General features: G+C 42.0%; 1 protein-coding gene across 3 annotated transcripts in view; it reads left to right on the top strand.

Annotated features, from left to right (window-relative positions):
• Window positions 1-14,240: 14,240 nt before the first annotated feature.
• NQO1 (NAD(P)H quinone dehydrogenase 1) overlaps window positions 14,241-19,000 on the top strand; it is a 27,215-nt gene continuing 22,455 nt past the window's right edge. The window contains exon 1 of one of the 3 annotated variants that reach the window (XM_023738416.1): window positions 14,241-14,387. In XM_023738416.1, coding sequence (XP_023594184.1) covers window positions 14,381-14,387 — 7 coding nt within the window. In that variant the 5' untranslated portion in view covers window positions 14,241-14,380. The remainder of the gene's footprint in view (window positions 14,388-19,000) is intronic. The other 2 variants (XM_023738415.1, XM_023738417.1) reach the window with 2 other exon arrangements.

Here is a 19,000-nt window from a genome sequence, read left to right as displayed (position 1 = left end):
GAAAGAAAAAGCGGGGGCAATGCTGTTAAGCCTAATTTTTAACAATGGATTATCTAATAACAAAATCACGAACAGCAAAAGACAAATAAATGGGACCTCATAAAAATTAAACACTTTTTTCACCAAAAGATTTTACCATAAAAGTGAAAAGACAGGCTACCAACTGGCAGAATATCTTCAGAAACCATATATCTGATAAGCATCTAATAAAATACATATAAAACTTCAACAACTTAACAAAAAGATTAAAAAAAAACCCCAATCATAAAATGGGCAAAGGACTTGAATAGACATTTCACCAAAGAGGACATTCAGATGGCCACCAAACACATGAAAAGATGCTCAGCATCATTAGGCATCAGAGAGATGCAAATCAAACCCACAGTGAAATACCAGTTCACTCCCACTAGGATGACTAAGATTAAAAGAGAAAAACAGAAAATAACAAATGTTGCCGAGGATGTGGGGAAATTAGAACCCCTGTCTGTTGCTAATGGGAATGCAAAATGGTACAGCTGTTGTGGAAAACTGGCATTTTCTCAAAAAACTAAAATAGAACTACCTACCGTATGACCCAGCAATTCCATGCCTAGGTATGTACCCAAAAGACTCAAAAGCAGAGACTCAAAACGAGATTTGTACACCAGTGTTCATTGCAGCACTACTCACAATAGCCAAAAAGGTGGAAACAACCTAAATGCCCATCAACAGATGAGTGGATAAACAAAATGTGGTGCATACATAACAATGGAATACTACTCAGCCAGTAGGAGAAATGAAGTCATTATGCTGAGAGAAATAAGCCAATCACCAGAGGATAAATATTTTATGACCTCACTTAGATAAAAAGAAAAGGCAAATATACAGAGACCAAAGCTTATTTGTGATTACCATGGGTGGGGGAGGGGGGAAGAAGGGGGTTAAAGGTGATGGAAAAATTGTGTTAAGGGCAGGGTTGCACAGCTGATTATTGTAATTGCTGTCAGTAAGTTCTACACCAGTAAAAAGTTGAATTGGCAAAAGTTGTGATAGATGTATTTACAACAACAACAAGAAAGAGTATGGCCCCCGGACACCCTTTTAACTCAGTACTGCAGTCACTCCTGAGGTTCACCCTTCAGCCAGAGATTAGACAGGTCCATAAAACAAAATGAGACTAAAATGGGCACACAAGCCCAGGGGCAAGGACAAGAAGGTAGCAGGGGACAGGAAAGCTGATAATAGGGAAGCCAAGGTCGAGAAGGGGAGAGGGTTCACATGTTGTGGGCTTGGCAGCCAGTGTCACAAAACAGTATGTATATTAGTTGTTTAAAATTAAAAACTGATTTGGTCTGTAAACCTTTATCTAAAATACAATTTAAAAAAATTTCCAAAAAAAAAGTAGCTGCTGAGGATTCTTATGTATAATCAAACACCTCATGGGATTTGGTTTCTTGGTTTGTAGGTTTAGGGTCATGGTTTCATGGGATAGCCCAGTTAATTGGTCTTATAACATGTTTAGTGGCTCTGTTCTACCTCCTAATTCGTTGCATAGTGCCTGAGGTCTTAAAAGCTTGCAGGCAGCCATCCAAGGCCCAACAATTGGTCTCTATTCGCCTGGAACAGCAGAGGAAGAAGGAGAGGAATAGGAGGAAGACATGGAATGTGTGGCTGTTTGCCTCCATGAATAACTGCCTCCTTTGCCATGAGACCAGAACTGGATGGTGCCAGGCTACCATTACTGAACATTTTGATCAAAGATTCCATAGAAGAATCCTGATCAAAAGGGGGGAAGTGCAGAACAGAATTTCAAATTCGCATGGACTCCAGACTTTCTGGAGCAATGGAGACTGGATGATCCCCTGAAACTATTGCCCAAGATCATCTTTAAAACTTAAACCAAAAGTATCCCCTGAAGTTTCCTTAAAACCAAGCAGTAGTTTAGCTTACCTAGTAAAAAATGTCTTCCTTGAGCACTATATTCTTAAGAACTATCTATATGGGATCAAAGTGTAAACAGCAGCTCAAAAGATTAGATAGGAACCTGAGGGGGCGGTGAGATTATGTTAATGAGGGAGGAACAACTCAGCAAAGGAGGCTGAGAATGGTTACACAACTCGAAGATTGTAATCAGTATCACTAAATTGTATAGGAAGAAACTGTTGAATTCAACAACAAAATAAATAAAATTTAGAAAAAAATAAGTATATGTATGCATTATATTCCCTTTTTCTTCCACAAATAGTACTGTGTATATACTTTTTCAATGAAAATCATTCCGTATCAGTTCATAGACATGTTCATCCTTTTTTTAGCTGTCTAGTACTCCATTTAATGGAGCCCTGGTGGCACACAGTGGTTAAGAGCTTGGCTGCTAACTAAAAGGTTGGCAGTTTGAATCTACCAGCCACTCCTTGGAAACCCTATGGGGGCAGTTCTGCTCTGTCCTGTAGGGTTGCTATGAGTCAGAACTGACTTGAAGGCAATGGGTAGTACTCCATTTAAGTGTTTAATCTACATTAGCCTATTTAATGCATAGAACATCATTATGAGGTATAGATATTATTATCTCTAGCAGTCCTGAGCTACAAGAAGTTAATTGACTTGCCCAAAGTCACATAGCTCGAGTGGCCAGGCCAGGATTTCAACTTAGTCCTTTTGTGCCCTTATATAACAGATGTACCTGTGGAGGTCAGAGCAGCCTTGAGTACTTTCTGCATCACCCCACCCCCTATCTTCGTAAAGCTCATACTTAGGTGCCAGCTAATGGCGTGACACACACCTAGAGCCCAGAGTGCCGGAGTGGAAGTGAACAGTAGTTAGAGACTAATGTTAGTACACTTTCTGCCTTTTCAGCAGAAAAGGGTAGCTATGGGTTGGAATCAACTTGACGGCAACAGGTTTATGTTTTTTTGCCTTCTGCCTTTTGTATTTTTCCTCCTCATTCTATAATATCAAACACACAGAGAAGTAGGGGATAATATAACAAACACCCCTGTACCCAACACTTAGCCTTTTCAGATCTTAACATTTCACTGTGTTTGCTTCAAAATTAAGAAAGAAAACATTTCAGGTACCAAAAATGTTTGGGTTGTAAAGAGAGGAAAACAACAACAACAACAACTTGGATTAATTAGGTAGAGAATTGGCATAGGCATTCAGCTGCTAACCAAAAGGGTTGGCTGTTCAAACCCGCCTGGTGGCTTTGCTGGAGAAAGACCTGGTGATCTGCTTCCATAAAGATTAGAGCAAGAAAACCCTATGGGGGGCAGTTCTATTCTGTCACATGGAGTTGCTATGAATCCACTCAATGGCACACAACACCACTACGTTCCTAGAGAAAGGGAATGGAAAAGGTGGTGGCCACTGGCCTCTAAAGGACACTTGTGACAGAACAGTGGAATCCAATTGTACATTAAGGGTTTTCCTGAATTGTCTTAGGAATCCTGGGGCATGGGAGAAAAAAAGAATGGAAGTCCTATAAGGGCAGACCTTCCCAACCCCAACAGTGTAAAGGTCGTGTGTCAACTTGGCTGGGCCGTGATTCTCAGTGGTTTGGCAGTTATGATGTGGTTTGGTAGTTATGTAATGCTGTAATCAATTCCACGATAAGGTCTACTATGACCAGCTAATCAGTTGAAAGGGAGTTTCCTTGGGGGTGTAGTCTGCCTCAAATATATAAATGGATGTTCCAGCAAGGCTCTGGCTCTGGATCCTTCAATCCGTCTGGGGATCGTAAAGACACCTGCTTTCTCTTATTGTGGCCAACAGAATGAAATCTATAGAGAAGGAGACCAAGAACAGCTTTTAGGTTAACTTCACCCTTGTTTCTCATGCCATCTTTGAATTCCTTCCCCCTTTCTCTCTTGCTGCCCTATCTCACAAAGTTGCCTTAGAATGATTCCATTTCATTCATGAGGCCACAAAACTTTACTAAATAAGACTGATAAGGGTTTTGCAAGAGATCCATGTTTAATTTAAAAAGGATAGCCAGGGCAACTATGTTTTTTTTTTTTTCTAAACTTACTAAACACTTAAACTCATCTTAAACACTATGAAAATAAATTTTAATCCACCTCTAATCCAGTTACTTAAAACAGAAACTATGCCATCATTTTCCTTTCTGATCTTTTATCCAGGTACATAATTTTTTTCAGAAATGTAATGATAAATATTTTATAAAACAGTGAAATATTCTTTTTATTGAGAAAGTCTTAAATTCTGAAATGTTAGCAGCTACCCACATCTCCAAAAATTTCTATCCAATTCTAATGAAACCTGTTTCCTTTAAGTGCAAGCAAGCACATAAGGTAAATTTAAATATTATTTCTTGTGATTTGCTGAATCATAGCACAACAACGTACTATGATTTTTATTGTAGATGTCCAGGACTTAAGCCACAAGAGAGGCAATAGAATATAGAGAGAATAGAAAAGGTGGGTTTTGGATTCCAAGCCTGGTTACAGGCCCCTGAATCAGACAGGTAACCCTAGGGAAGATTCTCTAACTTCTCCTCAGGCTCAATATTTTTCCTCAGTAGAATGGGAATATCATACCTACTTTGAAGTATTGTTGTGAGAAGTAGATAAAATTATACATTTTAGGAAGACACTGCTAATGAAGTACTATAGCATTCACATGTATATGTATTTAACTATTGTTATGGATTGAATTGTGTCCCCCAAAAATATGTGTTGTAAATCCTAACCTCAATGCCTGTAGTTACAGTCCCATTTGGGAATGGGTCGTCTTTGTTATGTTAATGAGAAAGCATTAATGTAGGGTATGTCTTAAATCAATCTCTTTCGAGATATAAAAGAGATTAAACAAGCAATGGAGAAGCAGAGATGGGGTAAGGGGATGCAAAGACACATGGAGATCTCTGAGGAACCAGGAAACAGAAACTGAAGAGACAAGGACCTTCCTCCAGAGCCAACAAAGAGAGAAAGGCTTCTAGAGCCGGTGCTCCGAATTCAGACTTCTAGCCTCCTAAACTGTGAGAAGGTAAATTTCTGTCTGTTAAAGTCATCCACTTGTAGTATTTCTGTTATAGCAGCACTAGATGACTAAGACAGCTATGTATACATGTTAATTTGTATATACTGCATAAATGTTAATGTGTGTTAGTGTAGTGCTATTTCTTATGAAAAATGCATTCCAAACTTTTGGGAAATATTCCTTTATTGTTTGATGAATACTTACGTGTAGGTATAAACAGGGTTTTCTTTATCTTAGTTCTTTGCAGAGAATGCCTTTTCTACTTTTTTGATTCCCATAGTACCCAGTACCTTTTAAAAGATGTCAGATCATGTCACTCCTCTGACCCTCCAGAGCGTTCCCTTTTTATTCAGAATAAGAACCAAACTTTTCGCTGTGGCCTACAAAGCCCTGTATCAGGGGTGGATAAAATTTGTCTTTAAAGGGCTATATAATAAATGTTTCTGGCTTTGCAGACCATACAGTCTGCTGCAACTACTCAACTCTGCTGTTGTAGAGCAGAAGTGGCCCCAGATAATTCATAAATGAAAGGGTGTGTCTGTCTTTCAGTAGACCTTTATTTACAAAATAGGTAGTGGGCCAGATTTGGCTGTAATTTGCCAACCCATGTCTTACATGATCTGACCACCTCTCCTCTTGCCCCAACTCCAAATCTCTCACCTTTCCACTCCTTCCTTCTTCTTCCTATCACCATTTGACGTATTATTTGTTGCCTGTTCTAGTTACAATGGCTGTATAACATACTAACCCAAAACAGTGGTGTAAAGCAACTGTTCATCATGTACACAGATTCTGTGAGTCAAGATTTTGGACAGAGCACAGTAGGGACAGCTTGTTTATGTCTGGGGCAGGAGCCCTGGTGGTGTAATGGTTAAGCACTCAGCTACTAACTGAATGGTTGGTGGCTTGAACCTACCCAGCAGCTCCATGGGAAAAAGAGCTGGTGATGTGCTTCTGAGATTAGATTGAAGCCAAGAAAACCCTGTGAGACAGTTTTACTCTGTCACATGGTGTCACTATGAGTCGGAATTGACTCGAGAGCCCCTATCAACAGCAATAACAAGTCTGGGGCCTTAGCTGGAAGATTTGAAGTCTGGGGGCTGGATTCATCTGAAGGCTCATTTACTCAAATGTCTGGTGGTTGATAAATGGCTGTAGACTGAGACCTTAGCTCCAGCTTTCAGCTGTAACACCTACAAGTGGCCTCTTTATGAAATCTGGGCTTCCTCACAGCACGGTGGCTGGGTTCCCAGGGTAAGCATCCTGAGAGAGATACAGGCTGAAGTCCTATCATTTTTTGACCTAGCGTTGGAATTTCCGTCACACAGCATCACCTGTGCTGCATTCTTGGGTCGGGGCAGTTACAAAATCCTGTCCATATTAAAGGGAGGGGGAATTAGATTTCACATTCTGATGGGAGGAGTTGCCAAGGTTTTAGAAGAGCAGGCGAGATTGAAAATACTGCTGTGGTCATTTCTGGACAAGACGCTGTGCTGCATGGCCTATCTTCTGCTATTACAGCATCAGCTCCTTGAGGGCAAGGGCTTTACTTTGTTCATGGCTCTATCCTCACCACATTGAACACTGCCTGGAACATGGCAGGTGCTCAATAAATATTTGTTGTAGCATACATTTGGCACTTAATATTAACTTTTTAAAGTTAATATGCATAACATAACTCCACCTACTGCATAAAAGTATTTTGACTAGCTGGCCATGAAGCACAATTTTCTATCCAACTCTTTTGAAGTCCACTTGCAGGTGTTGAAAATAGTGCTAGAATACCAGTTAGGTTGTAGAGAACATTTTGGGGTTGTCATTAAACTTGGAATAGATTTTATAAGTCATCTGGTTCTGCTTCTGACCAAGATAAAGTCAAAGGGACCGGATTTGCCCTTCTGACTGAAACAACTTAAAAACCAGGTAAAACAATGGTTTTCAGCCATTGGACATCAGGCAGCAGAGTATGGCGATCCTTGAGAGAGGGGGACACAACAAGGTGAGCACTACAATTGCACTGGTTTGCTGTCTAGAGAGAATTTCCAGGGAGAACCCTGCTGGAGCCCAGAAGTCTCCCTGAGTTAAGAAAACAGAGCTGGAAGTCCAGGGGGGCCAAGGTGGTTAGAATTTCTAAGACAGAGTACTAGAGAGGAGAAAATTTCACAGAGAGAAAGTTCTGGAGATCTGCAGAGGGTCCCCCTTGAGTCTTAGCTAAGTACTGATCAGCATATGCATTTGAGGAGCTACCTGAGGCCGGGGAAAGAAATGCCCAAAAGAAGTAGAGCAAATAATCCTCGGAGCTCACACAAGGTGAGGAATAGTTTGTGTTCCCTACTAATTACAAGTGGGAAACTCCATAATTCATGGGGCATCAGGTAGAGAGCTCAGGAGTAAGGAAATACTATCCCTAGACCAAAGGCTGGCTCTGGTCCTGTCCAACAAAGCAAGCCTCAAAAGTATTTGGCTCACAGTTCAATGGCCAGAACTAGTCCTGTGGCCCCACCCAACTGCACAGGGCCAAGGAATTCAATCCTAACCTGTCTGTGGAAGGTGAGGTGCTAGATGGAAATACTTGGCACAGAGCATTAGTGACAGCTACAGTTGTAGAGAGGCATATGTGATGCTTTGTAATGTACCTGTAAGTGGAAACATTATGATAAAGAGGGTTGTATGAATGCACACTTAGTAAATTGAATGCACACTTAGTAAATTGTTAATCCCAGTTTTTCAGTCAGCAGGACTACAAATTTTAACAGGTTAACCAGTTGCCACTGAGTCAATTCTGACTCATGATGACCCCATGAGTAGGCCCACAGAGTAAAACTGTGCTCCATAGGATTTTCAATGTCTGATTTTTTGGAAGTAGATGCCAGGCCTTTCCTCCAAATTGCCTCTGGGTGGACTCAAACCTCCAACCTTTCGGTTAGCAGCCAAGCTCTTTACTTTCAAATGACTGCCATATTTCACCTGCTGATAGTCTCTACTGTGCAGAAGAGGGAGGAGTCTGCCTCTTGGCACCCTGATATCTGTACCCTAGAGCTGGGTTCAGGGTTAATTTACATTGATTAGGAATGGCCTAAGGCAAAACAAACATGGTTCTGATCTAATGCTGGAAAGAAAAAGAGCCCCCAAAGTAAAGAGAACCAGAAGGGTAGCTCATCAAGGTGAAAACAATGTGGTCACTGGAGTCAACTCCAGGAAGATGGGAAATGAGAAACTTCCCAATTATGGTAACCACAGCTGGGGCAATGGTCACACAAGAGACCTATGATCCACATATCCTCCAGCCGATTCACTTAAGTCTGTATCCCCAAAATACCCATGTAGTCCTCTTACTTCCAAAGAAGTAAAACTCATATTAGAACAGTAGGAATACTGTTAAAAAGTAGACTATTTTAAGCTTTGTTTATGCCTGAACTGGGCTTGTCTTAACATCCAGGGACAGGAAATTCAAATCCTGTGGCCCATGCGTGGCACAAGAAGAACAAATAAGACAAAAGTAAATTTTGTTTACTTAGGCAGATAATAGATACTGTGATGATGTTACGGATTGAGTTGTGTCCCCCAGAAATATCTGTCAACTTGTCTAGGCCATGATTGCAAGGATTGTGTGATTGTCTACTATTTTGTTATCTGATATGATTTTCCTATGTGTTGTAAATCCTATCTCTATAATGCTAATGAGATGGGATTAGCAGCAGTTATGTTAATGATGCAGGACTCAATCTACAAGATTAGGTTGTGTTTTAAGTCAGTCTCTTTTGAAATATAAAAGAGAGAAGCAAGCAGAGAGACATGGGGACCTCATACCACCAAGAAAGTAGTGCGTCCTTTGGACATGGGGTTCCTGCACTGAGAAACTCCTAGACCAGGGGAAGACTGACAACAAGGACCTTCCTCCAGAGCCAACAGAGAGAAAAAGCCTTCCCCCGGAGCTGGCGCCCTGAATTCAGACTTCTAACCTACTAGACTGTGAGAGAATAAACTGCTGTTTGCTAAAGCCATCTACTTTAGGTATTTCTGTTATAGCAGCACTAGATGACTAAGACAGATGGTTAAGGTTACATGTCAACTTGGCTAGGCCATGATTCTCAGGTTTGGCAGATATTATGTAATCATCCTCCATTTTGTGATCTAATGTGAGCAGCCAAGCTGTTGAAAGGGGAGTTTCCTTGGGGGTTGGCTTGCATCCACCAAAATCCCAGCAGAACACAGAAGTCCAACCTCATGGCGTGTTCTGTGTAACAGTGATCCTGGTGGAGAGACAGGAGGGTAGAGAGGAATCGGGTTTATAGGAGAAGAATCTTTTCTTCCCTAATACCGAGGACCTGTCCCCATCTAGGGGTACTTGGCTGGTATCCACAGAACACTGAGGACAACAGATATTGAGCCCCAACTCAGGTCTGAGCATGGCTCTGAGCTAATGTACCAAGTCCATCATCTGAAGCTCAGAGAAAAGCAACAGGGCTTGGGGGACTTCTCCTTGTGCAGCAAAGAAGCCATACACGCAGATACGTTGCATTACCAGGTAACTAATAAGGCTGTTTGTGTTCTCTCATTGGGAGGAGGATGGGTGACTCCTGAGAATTCTCTTATCCCTGCTTTTTGTTTCTGGATAATAAAGACAATCAACAAAGTTTCCTAAGGCTCCCTGGTCTCAGCCTGCACCCTGTGGGTGTAAGAAAGGCCTTGAGGACAGTTTTCAGTTGACATACAATGTCCCAGTACATACATGCACCTGGGATCTGAGGCCTGCTACAGAGAAAACCATAGGAATTGCGCAAATCTTGTACTGAAAGCAGATTAAAGCTGGAAGGGACCTTGAAGGTGATGCAGCCCAAACCCACATTTTTGCAGACGAGACAACCAGGTCTCAGCAGCAGCTGACCTGGAGCTAGACTCAAGAACTCTGACTCTAACTTTGATAGCAACTAGGGACTGGGAGCTGGCTCTGAAGCATAAACGCCTGGGTTCAAATTCTGGACTCCACCACTGACTAGCTGTGCAACCATAGGCAAGTCACATAACCAGTCAGTGCCTCAGTTTCATCTGTAAAAACAAGGTTTTATTTCTTACCTCACACCATACACAAAAATTACCTTAAAGGGTATTACAGACTTAAATGCAAGAGCTAAAAGTATAAAATTCTCAGAAGAAAACACAGGAGTAAATCTTTATGACCTTAAGTTAGGCAATGATTTCTTAGATACAACATCAAAAGCATAATCCATAAAAGAAAAAATTTATTCATTGGACTTCATCAAACTTTAAAACATTTTTGTGTTTCATAAGACACCACAAAGAAAGTGAAAAGAAAATCCAGGATTGAAGAAAATAGTTGTGAGCTCCATATCTGGTTTAAAAAAAAAAAAAAGCCCATTGCCATGGAGTCGATTCTGACTCATAGCAACCCTATAAGACAGAGTAGAATTGCCCCATAGGGTTCCAAGGCTGTAATCTTTAAAGGAGCAGAATGCCACATCTTTCTCCCGCTGAGAGGCTGGTGTGTCTGAACTGCTGACTTTCGGTTAGCAGCTGAGTGCTTAACCACTGCGCCACCAGGGTTCCTTTGTGTCTGTTAAGGGACTTGTATAAAGAACTCTTACCATTCAATAATAAAAAGAAAAATAATCTAATTTAAAAATGAGCAAAAGATTTGAATAAACATTACTCCAGAGATGATATATGAATAGCCAATAAGCATACAAAAGATGCTCAACATCATTAGTCATTAGGGAAATGCAAATCAAAACCACAGTAAGATATTACTTCAACCCTACTAGAAGGAGGACAGTAAAAAAGACAGTAACAAGTGCTGGCAAGGATGTGGAGAAATTTGGAACCTCCTACGTTACTGTTGAGAGTGTAAAATGGTGCAACCACTTTGGAAAACAGTTTGGCAGTTTCTTAAATGTTAAAGAATTACCATATGACCCAGAAATTCCATTCCTAGGTATATTCCAAAGACAAATGAAAACAAATGTGCACACAAAAACTTATACATGAATGTTCATAGCAGCATTACTCATAATAGTCCAAAAGTGGAAACAACAAATGTCCACCAACTGACGAATGGATAAATAAAATGTGGTAAACCCATACAGTGGAATATTCTTCATCCATAAAAAGGAATAAAGTAGTGATACACACTACAACATGAATGAACTTTGAAAACATTAAGCTAAGTGAAAGAAGCTAGTCACAAAGCCCATCGTATTGTATGATTCCATTTATATGAAATGTCCAGAATAGGTAAATCTATAGACAGAAAGTAGATTAGTGGTTGCCTAGGGCTAGGGGGTGAGGACAATCAAGGGTGGGGGAAATGGGGAGTGACTGTTAACAGATACAAGGTTTCTTTTGGGGATGATGAGTATGTTCTAAAATTAGATCATGGTGATCATTACAAAACTGTAAATACACTAAGACCATTGTTTTGTCCACTTAAAAAGGGTGAGCCTTATGGTATGTAAATTATATTTCAATGAAGCCATTTTAAAAGTGGCGTTATAATGGTATCTCAAAGGGTCGTTCTGGGGATTTACATGAGTTAATACATATAAATGTGTTTAGAACAGTTCCTGTTGTAGACCAAGTATTCAGTAAGATTTTTTAAAAAAACTCACTGCCCTCCAATCGATTCTAACTCATAGGACCCTATAGGACAGCGTAGAACTGCCCCATAGGGTTTCCAAGGAGCAGCTGGTGGATTCAAACTGCCAACATTTTGGTTAGCAGCAGAACGCTTAACAATGCGCCACCAGGGCTCCTCCTTCAATAAGATAGTGCTTATTATTTCCCACTCTCTAGGTAGAAAGGAATAAATTGTGTTAACTTTTCTTCCCTGAAGGGATAATAAAGTTAAAATAGTCCATTCATAAGTATAGCATGACATATTTGCATCATTTAGAAAAGCACAAATCAATACGGTATCATTTCTGCGGTAGGTATATAAATGTATGTAAAAGTATAAAACGAGATCATATTGGGGGTTACCTTTGGGTGGGGGGAAGGGGAAGTAGGGATGCTGGCCAAAGGGACATTAACCCTGTCTGTAATGTTCATCTTGATAAAATTTCAGAACACTGGGAATAAGGTTCCCTGTCCTTTCCTTAACCCTGTCCACAGTGCAGTTCACAGTTCCTACATCAGCTCTTTTCAGAGTCTGTGCTGAGCGCACCTGCTGTACTCCTAGAAGAAACACTTAAAAAAAACACGTTTAATTGTTCTGGTGGTTCCTACATTCTAATGTGCTTTTTCCTCTATTATCAACTCTGTTGTTGTTAGCTGCGGTCAAGTCTGCCTGTCTGGTCCTGCACCATCCCCATGATCGATTACTGATCAGATAGTTGTGATCTGTAGGGTTTTCATTGGCTGATTTTCGGGAGTAGATCGCCGTTCTTCCTAGTCCACCTTAGTCTGGAACCTCCACTGAAAGCTGTTCAGCATCACAGCAACACACAAATCTCCAATGACAGACCAGTGGTGGCTGCGCATGAGGCGCATTGGCCAGGAATCCAGCCGGGTTCTCAGGAGTGGAAGGCGAGAATTCTACCACTGAACCCCCAGACAGTGTCAATTTACTATGCACTATGAAAAAAAGAAAAGCAATTTCACTTATTGGCAGCCATGGCCAGGCTTAGGGTGAAGTGAGCTGAAGTGCTTGTCTCAAGCACAGAATTTTAAAAGAATCCAAGAAAACTCAGTAATCAAGATATTATTTTAATGCAATATTTTTAAAAATCAAAATTAATGAAAGTTCATGATGAACAAAATTATCGGTATGTTAGAGACAGGCTATTACTGATTTCTCCTTTTGTCTCTGGCTCAACATGACTTGGCATGTTATTGAGCCCATCTTCATTTAACATTTTTCTATTTTGTCCATCATGACATTGTTTTTTGTATTCGTTTTTGTGACCGTAATACCCCACAGCATGTTTTCTCCTTTTCAAAATGGACAAGTGACGGCTTGACATAACTAACGCCATAATGAACCTGTGAGGTGGTTTTTTTTTTTTTTTTGCCTTCTCCCTTTTCGCATACCTTCGTTAATGACTCTGTTTTATGACTTAGGATCCCCCACAGGAAGATTAGAGCCCAGATGTCAGAGATGTTTATCTTTAGCCTGATAAGGAAATGTCCGGTTCCCTATCTCTTTAGTATGATAAAGAGTCTCTTGTAATTATGTTGGAGTGAATAACACAACTTTTGTAAAAATCATATATAAGCTCTAATGTAAAAATGCCTTTTGGGACTCCCTAAGGACAGCCTGTGTTGCTGTAGGATCCCCGGTGGTGTACACTGCCTAAATTAAAACTTTCTCACTCTTTCTGACTTAGGAGTGTGTTTCTTGGCTCAACTGCTCCAGGGCACAGACCCTATTCGGGTAACATTTTGATTTTTTGAAACATTGCATTAAAGTATTATCTTGGTTCCTGAGGTTTTTTTGGCGCCCCCTTAAATTTTGCTCCTGAAGCACTTCACCTTTGCTTGTCCCAGCCAGCCCGTGTACTTCCCATATTCCCTCCATCTGAATTTTTCTTAGTTATCATTTGTAATGCTGCTGACGGTTTTTTATCACTTTGGAGTTCATTTTCCTTCACCTTTTTACAGTATGTCTCCTGTTTTGAAAGATGAAGAGTTTACTGTAATTTTTACTTTGTTGAGATTGAAACGTTTTGCTCTGTTCGGTACCCCAAAGTGAAACTTTGTGTAAAGCGAATAAACTTTAAAGACTTGGCTAACTCTCTAAATGCTTCCCCATTCTGCAATTACCCCCCTACCCCCGGGCCAGCCTGGGCCTAGCTCGTGGGAGGTGTAACCAATTAGCTCCCCAATTATCTGGCCCTAAGGGGGAGGGGTTACTACCCAGGAGCAGGCAACCTGGGAGGTCAGTTCTATGCCCCCCGCCCCCACCAAACCTTACAGAGGAAGAAACAAGTTTACTTCCACGGAAGCAAGTCTCCCTGGTTCTCTCGGTCTTGCCAGCCCCAGCTCTCAAAATTTAAGTCTGGAGTCACCATGACTCAACAGATCAGAGCCTAAACAGCCACGGACCTCCGCGCATTGCACCCGCATCGTCCCCCGGCCCCCCGCTCCACACCCCCGACCCCCGGGAACTTTCTTGAGTTCCACGTACCCTACTCCATCCACCCGACTCTTGGAGTCTACTACCCCGCGCCCCAAGGCCTGACTATCCGGCCCCGCCCTTTCTGGCCGCCCAGCACAACTGGGCTGGGCCGGGCAGCGTATAAAGGAGCCAGCGCTCAAGACGCAGCGCCAGCGACGCATTCCTACCAGGCGTCGGCACCGCCGCCCTAGGACTTCGCCGCGCCAGATCGCACCAGCAGCTTGGCCAATCAGCGCTCGCGAACTGCGCCTTCTCAGAGCTGCGGCAGCCATGGCTGGTGAGTGCAGAGGGGGGCAGGACGCTGTCTCCCTCGATCTACGGGCGCCGCCAGGGTTTTCGCTAGACTGGGAGGATGCCGGCGCTAGCCCTTTTTCGTTTGGAGAAGCACTTAAAGGAGGTTGCAAGTGTAGGAAAGGAGCCCTGGTGGCGCAGCGCCTAAGCGCTCGGCTGCTAATCTGGTGGTTTGCGCTCACCATATTTCCTGGGGAGAAAGATGTGGCAATCATCTTCGTAAAGACTGACAGCCTTGGAAACCCTCTGGGGGCAGTTCTGCTCTGTCGTATAGGCTCACTATGAGTTGGAATCGATTGGAGGGCAGTGGGTTTGGGTTTGTTTTTTGTTTTTTTTTTTGGCACCTGTAGTCGATTGGCCCTGGTTTTTGTTCCTAGATTTAAAACGGAAAAAGTGAAGGGATTAGGGCCCCAGGATGAACCCTGACCACACTCCGGGAGAGGGGACGCTTCTATTTCCACCGCAGAGTCACGGATCCACCACCACCGCACACCTATGAATTCTGGAGGGCGTTTAAGAGAGATCTGACCTTTGAAGCAAAGATTCCCTCTGAAACAGAGGTCGCAAACTGACCTCAAAAGACAGATCGGCCCATTGTCACATCTTGTTTGGTCTCATAGTATTTAAAACTTTTTTGAATAAGTTGCAAATATTTAAAATAAAAAACAATTTCACTTAAAAATGTGGATTCCAGGCTTATGGGGGGAAATTGGAAAATCTGGCGATTAGTGGGCTGAAGCTAGGAAAGCTGCCCCCTTTGGTTTGCTAGAGACATCCACTCCCAGGTTGCCTGGCCCAGGAGGCATTTGAGTTTGTGAATCTGATCTCGTATAGGGTCCATTTCTTCTCTAAGGAGGGACTGATGCTCACGATCCATCATCACCTGGGGGAAGCTTAGCGGTCACCACCACTTTATCTGAAGCATAAATGGTCTCTGAAGCATTCTTGCAATTTCAACATGTGCAAGGGCAGGGAGCTCTGTTTCTGGGAGGGCCTCACTTTCGAATCTGGATAGGGATAAGGTTTAGAAAGCTATTTCTTCAACTCAGGCAGAACTCTTATCTTTCTGTAGTTTCCTTCTCTCTGATCCTAATTCTGCCTTTTGGAAACACATAGAGTCTCATGTTGCTAAAAGTAAGTGGGGGAAGAGGTTGCTGTTGCACTTGACAAATTACAGTTGTTAATCTCTGAGAAAAGGGCTGAGCCGGGGATTGCTTGGCCTAGAACAGAAGCATCTGGGAGAGACTGCAGTGAAGGGGATTTTGACAGTTAATAAGACTTCGCAAATGCATGCTAGCTGCTGTTTCTCTACTTTATTCTTCAGCTGCCTTGAGAGGCACCAGCACCCCCTCCTCCAGAAACTATTTCTTGATTTTCCCGTTTTACAGAATGTTCTGTATTTATGTGTAACTTAAACAAAAAGGTGTGGAGTTAATGAGGGAGAGTAGGCAGATTTGGAGCTTGTATAACTAGTTTTTAGCTCTACCCAGCTAACCAAATCTAGAGGTTAACTGAAACATTCAGAGCATTTATTTGCAACACATAGATGCATCTGACTGTCACGAATATTCCCTTGAGGATTCAAATGAGACCAGAGGGCAGAGGCAGAACGCATGAAACTGATTTGAGGGTCTGGCTTTATTACATTTCTTACAGGTTTTCCTTTATTGCTTGCTTTTCCTGCCAAAAAGATTGCATGATTAATCTTTACTGCTAAAGATATCTCCGCATGCTCTCCAATAAAACGATGTACTACATACTACAGTTTTATCTTCTTTTGTTACTAAGTTCTCCTATGTCGGCCTTCAGTGAAACTATGCAGCTTGACCCAAGTCCAGTTTAATTTGGAAGGCTATTAAGAACTCTTGGTTTCAGACTGGCCTGCAGTTGAAGACAGAGAGTAGTAGGAATGTTGGAGCACCAGATGAGGACAGAGGTCAGCTCCCAGGGAACTGTCAGGATGCTTGGGCCATCAAAATTTACATTTCACAAGGACAGAGCTTTATGTATCTTTTGTACGCTGATGTAGCCAAGAACAGTGCCTGGCATATAGTAGGTGCTCAGTAAACAGTATGGGATGAATGGCAGAAAGACTAAGGCTGGAGCAGAGTAGCCGCCAAGAAGATCCACTAGTGAGAACATTAGCATTTCAGGGGGTATAAAGAGTTGAATTATGTAGACATAGAATGGTGGGGAAAGGAAGGCATGAGGGCTTTCAGATACACAGAGAAGTGAAAATGAACTGGGAGCATATTTTATAGGGCCTAAAATCTGATTATAGGTCCCTAAGTGGTGCAAACAATTTGCACTCAACTGATAACCTTAAAGTTGGCAGTTTGAACCCGCCTAGTGGTACCATGGAAGAAAAGGACTGGCGATCTGCTTCCATTAAGATTACAGCCAAGAAAACCTTATGGAGGAGTTCTATTCTGTAACATATAGGGTCCACACAAATTGACTCAAGAGCAACAAACAAGAAGATCTGATAGCAAACCAGTGCTGGGGAGAGATGGATTAACAAAGACGTGCTAAGCCTTTGTGAGCGGCAGTGTGCTCAGCTGTGAAGAAGACAAAGCTATGTTAGATGTGATAGCTTCCGATAGGTCAGTGACATACATGACAAGCAGAAATGAATGTCAAACTAGAGGTACTTGTAATAATCCCATTTGTCTTTCAAGATTCAGCTCAAATAGCAGTTCCTTCTGAAGGCCTACCCTAATCTGCCTGCTATGAAGCCAGCCATTTCCTTGTGAACTTTGTTCCCTTACCTACTATCATGCTAATGTCATTCCACTCTGGGTAGTTATCTGTGTATGTGCCTTATCTCCTCTGTTAGTGTAAGTTCTCTGAAAGTCTAACTTGTCCCAGGTCATGTAGCTAGTCAAATAGTAGGACAGGGACTGAACCCAGGCCTGTTTGGTTCCAAGTCCAGAAAACTCAGGTTTGTTCATGAAAAATGATCTCAACTAGTGATACGGGATTATTAAGTTTTGGTAGTATAATTTCTCCTGATTTACCCTTTATTCTGGCAAATAAGCATGAATGTTGTTAATGGCTTGTCTATAGCCTTTGCTCATTTTTCTGTTGGATTGTTTTCAGGAATCTGTATGTTCCATGGAGTCCCTGAGTGGTGCAAATGGTTAACACGTGTGCACTGCAGAAGAAAGGCCTGGTGATCTGCTTCCAATAAGTCAGCCATTGAAAACCCTATGGAGCACAGTTCTACTCTGACACATACAGGGTTGCCATGAGTTGGAATCAACTCATTGGCAACTTTTTTTTTTCCTCCAGATATGGCATTTTGTTCATTATATTCATTGCAAATATATTCTTCCCGTTTATCCCTTGTCTTACTTTTTTTGTTTTTCATGTTAACAGGCATGCCTATATCTAATTCAAATAGTAAGCTTGTTAAGGCAAGGGATGGGTTTCCTGCCTTTCTCATTTCCTGAAGTGCCTTTATAGTTTTACTGCTTAGGAAATGTTTACTGAGTAAATCAAGAGAATAAAAAATAACAAAGCAGTAGTCAGCAAACACTGACATGATTAATACAGAGGAAAGTTACAAAGAAAATACATGTCAGAGCTTAATATTACCCTGTATCTCCTAAAAATGTTAAACCCATGAGTAAGAAAGGGGGCAAGAATTTGTTCAGGCAGCCTCAGGAGTCTCTTTCCATTTTCCCAGGCCCTCCAAAGCAGATAAATTACTTCCATAGCATTTATAACATTGTCAAACTCATATTCCACTGAATCTTAGTTTTTTTTTTATTTTTTCCCATACAAAAATTTATACATACATTGTTATGTGACTCTAATTGCTTTCCCCATACTGTTACAGCACACTCTTTTCCACCGCTGATTCCCCATGTCCATTCAACCAGCTCCTAACCCTCTCTGCCTTCTCATCTCACCTCCAGACAGAAGCTGCCCGTTTAGTCTCTTGTATCTACTTGAGCTAAGAGGCACACTCCTCTTGAGTATCACTTTATGTCCCATAGTTCAGTCCAATCCCTTTCTGAAGAGTTGGCCTCGGAAATTGTTTTAGTTCTGGGCTGGTAGAGAATCCAGGAGCCATGCTTTCCGGGGTTCCTCCAGTCTCAGACCATTAAGTCTGGTCTTCTTACCAGAATTTGAGTTCTGCACCCCACCTTTCTCCTGCTCCATCCAGGACCCTCTGTTGTGTTCCCTGTCAGGGCGGTCATTGGTGGTAGCCAGGCACCATCTAGTTCTTCTGGTCTCAGGCTGATGCAGTCTCTGGTTTATGTGGCCCTTTCTGACTCTTGGGCTAATGCTTTCCTTGTGTCTTTGGTGTTCTTCATTCTCCTTTACTCCAGGTGGTTGGGACCGATTGATGCATCTTAGAAGGCCACTTGCAAGCTTTTAAGACCCCAGATGACACTCACCAAAGTAGGATGCAGAACATTTTCTTAATAAGCTTTGTTATACCAGTTGACCTAGATGTCCCCTGAAAGCATGGTTCCCAGACCCCTACCCCTGCTACTCTGTCCTTCAAAGTGTTTGTATTCAGGAAACTTCTTAGCTTTGGTTTAGTCCAGTTGTGCTGACTTCCCCGGTAGTGTGTGCTGTCCTTCCCTT

The sequence above is a fragment of the Trichechus manatus genome, unplaced genomic scaffold (assembly GCF_000243295.1).
Source record: "Trichechus manatus latirostris isolate Lorelei unplaced genomic scaffold, TriManLat1.0 scaffold00116, whole genome shotgun sequence".
In the NCBI taxonomy this organism is placed as follows: Eukaryota; Metazoa; Chordata; class Mammalia; order Sirenia; family Trichechidae; genus Trichechus; species Trichechus manatus.
This window is presented reverse-complemented; position numbering and strand designations above follow the sequence as displayed.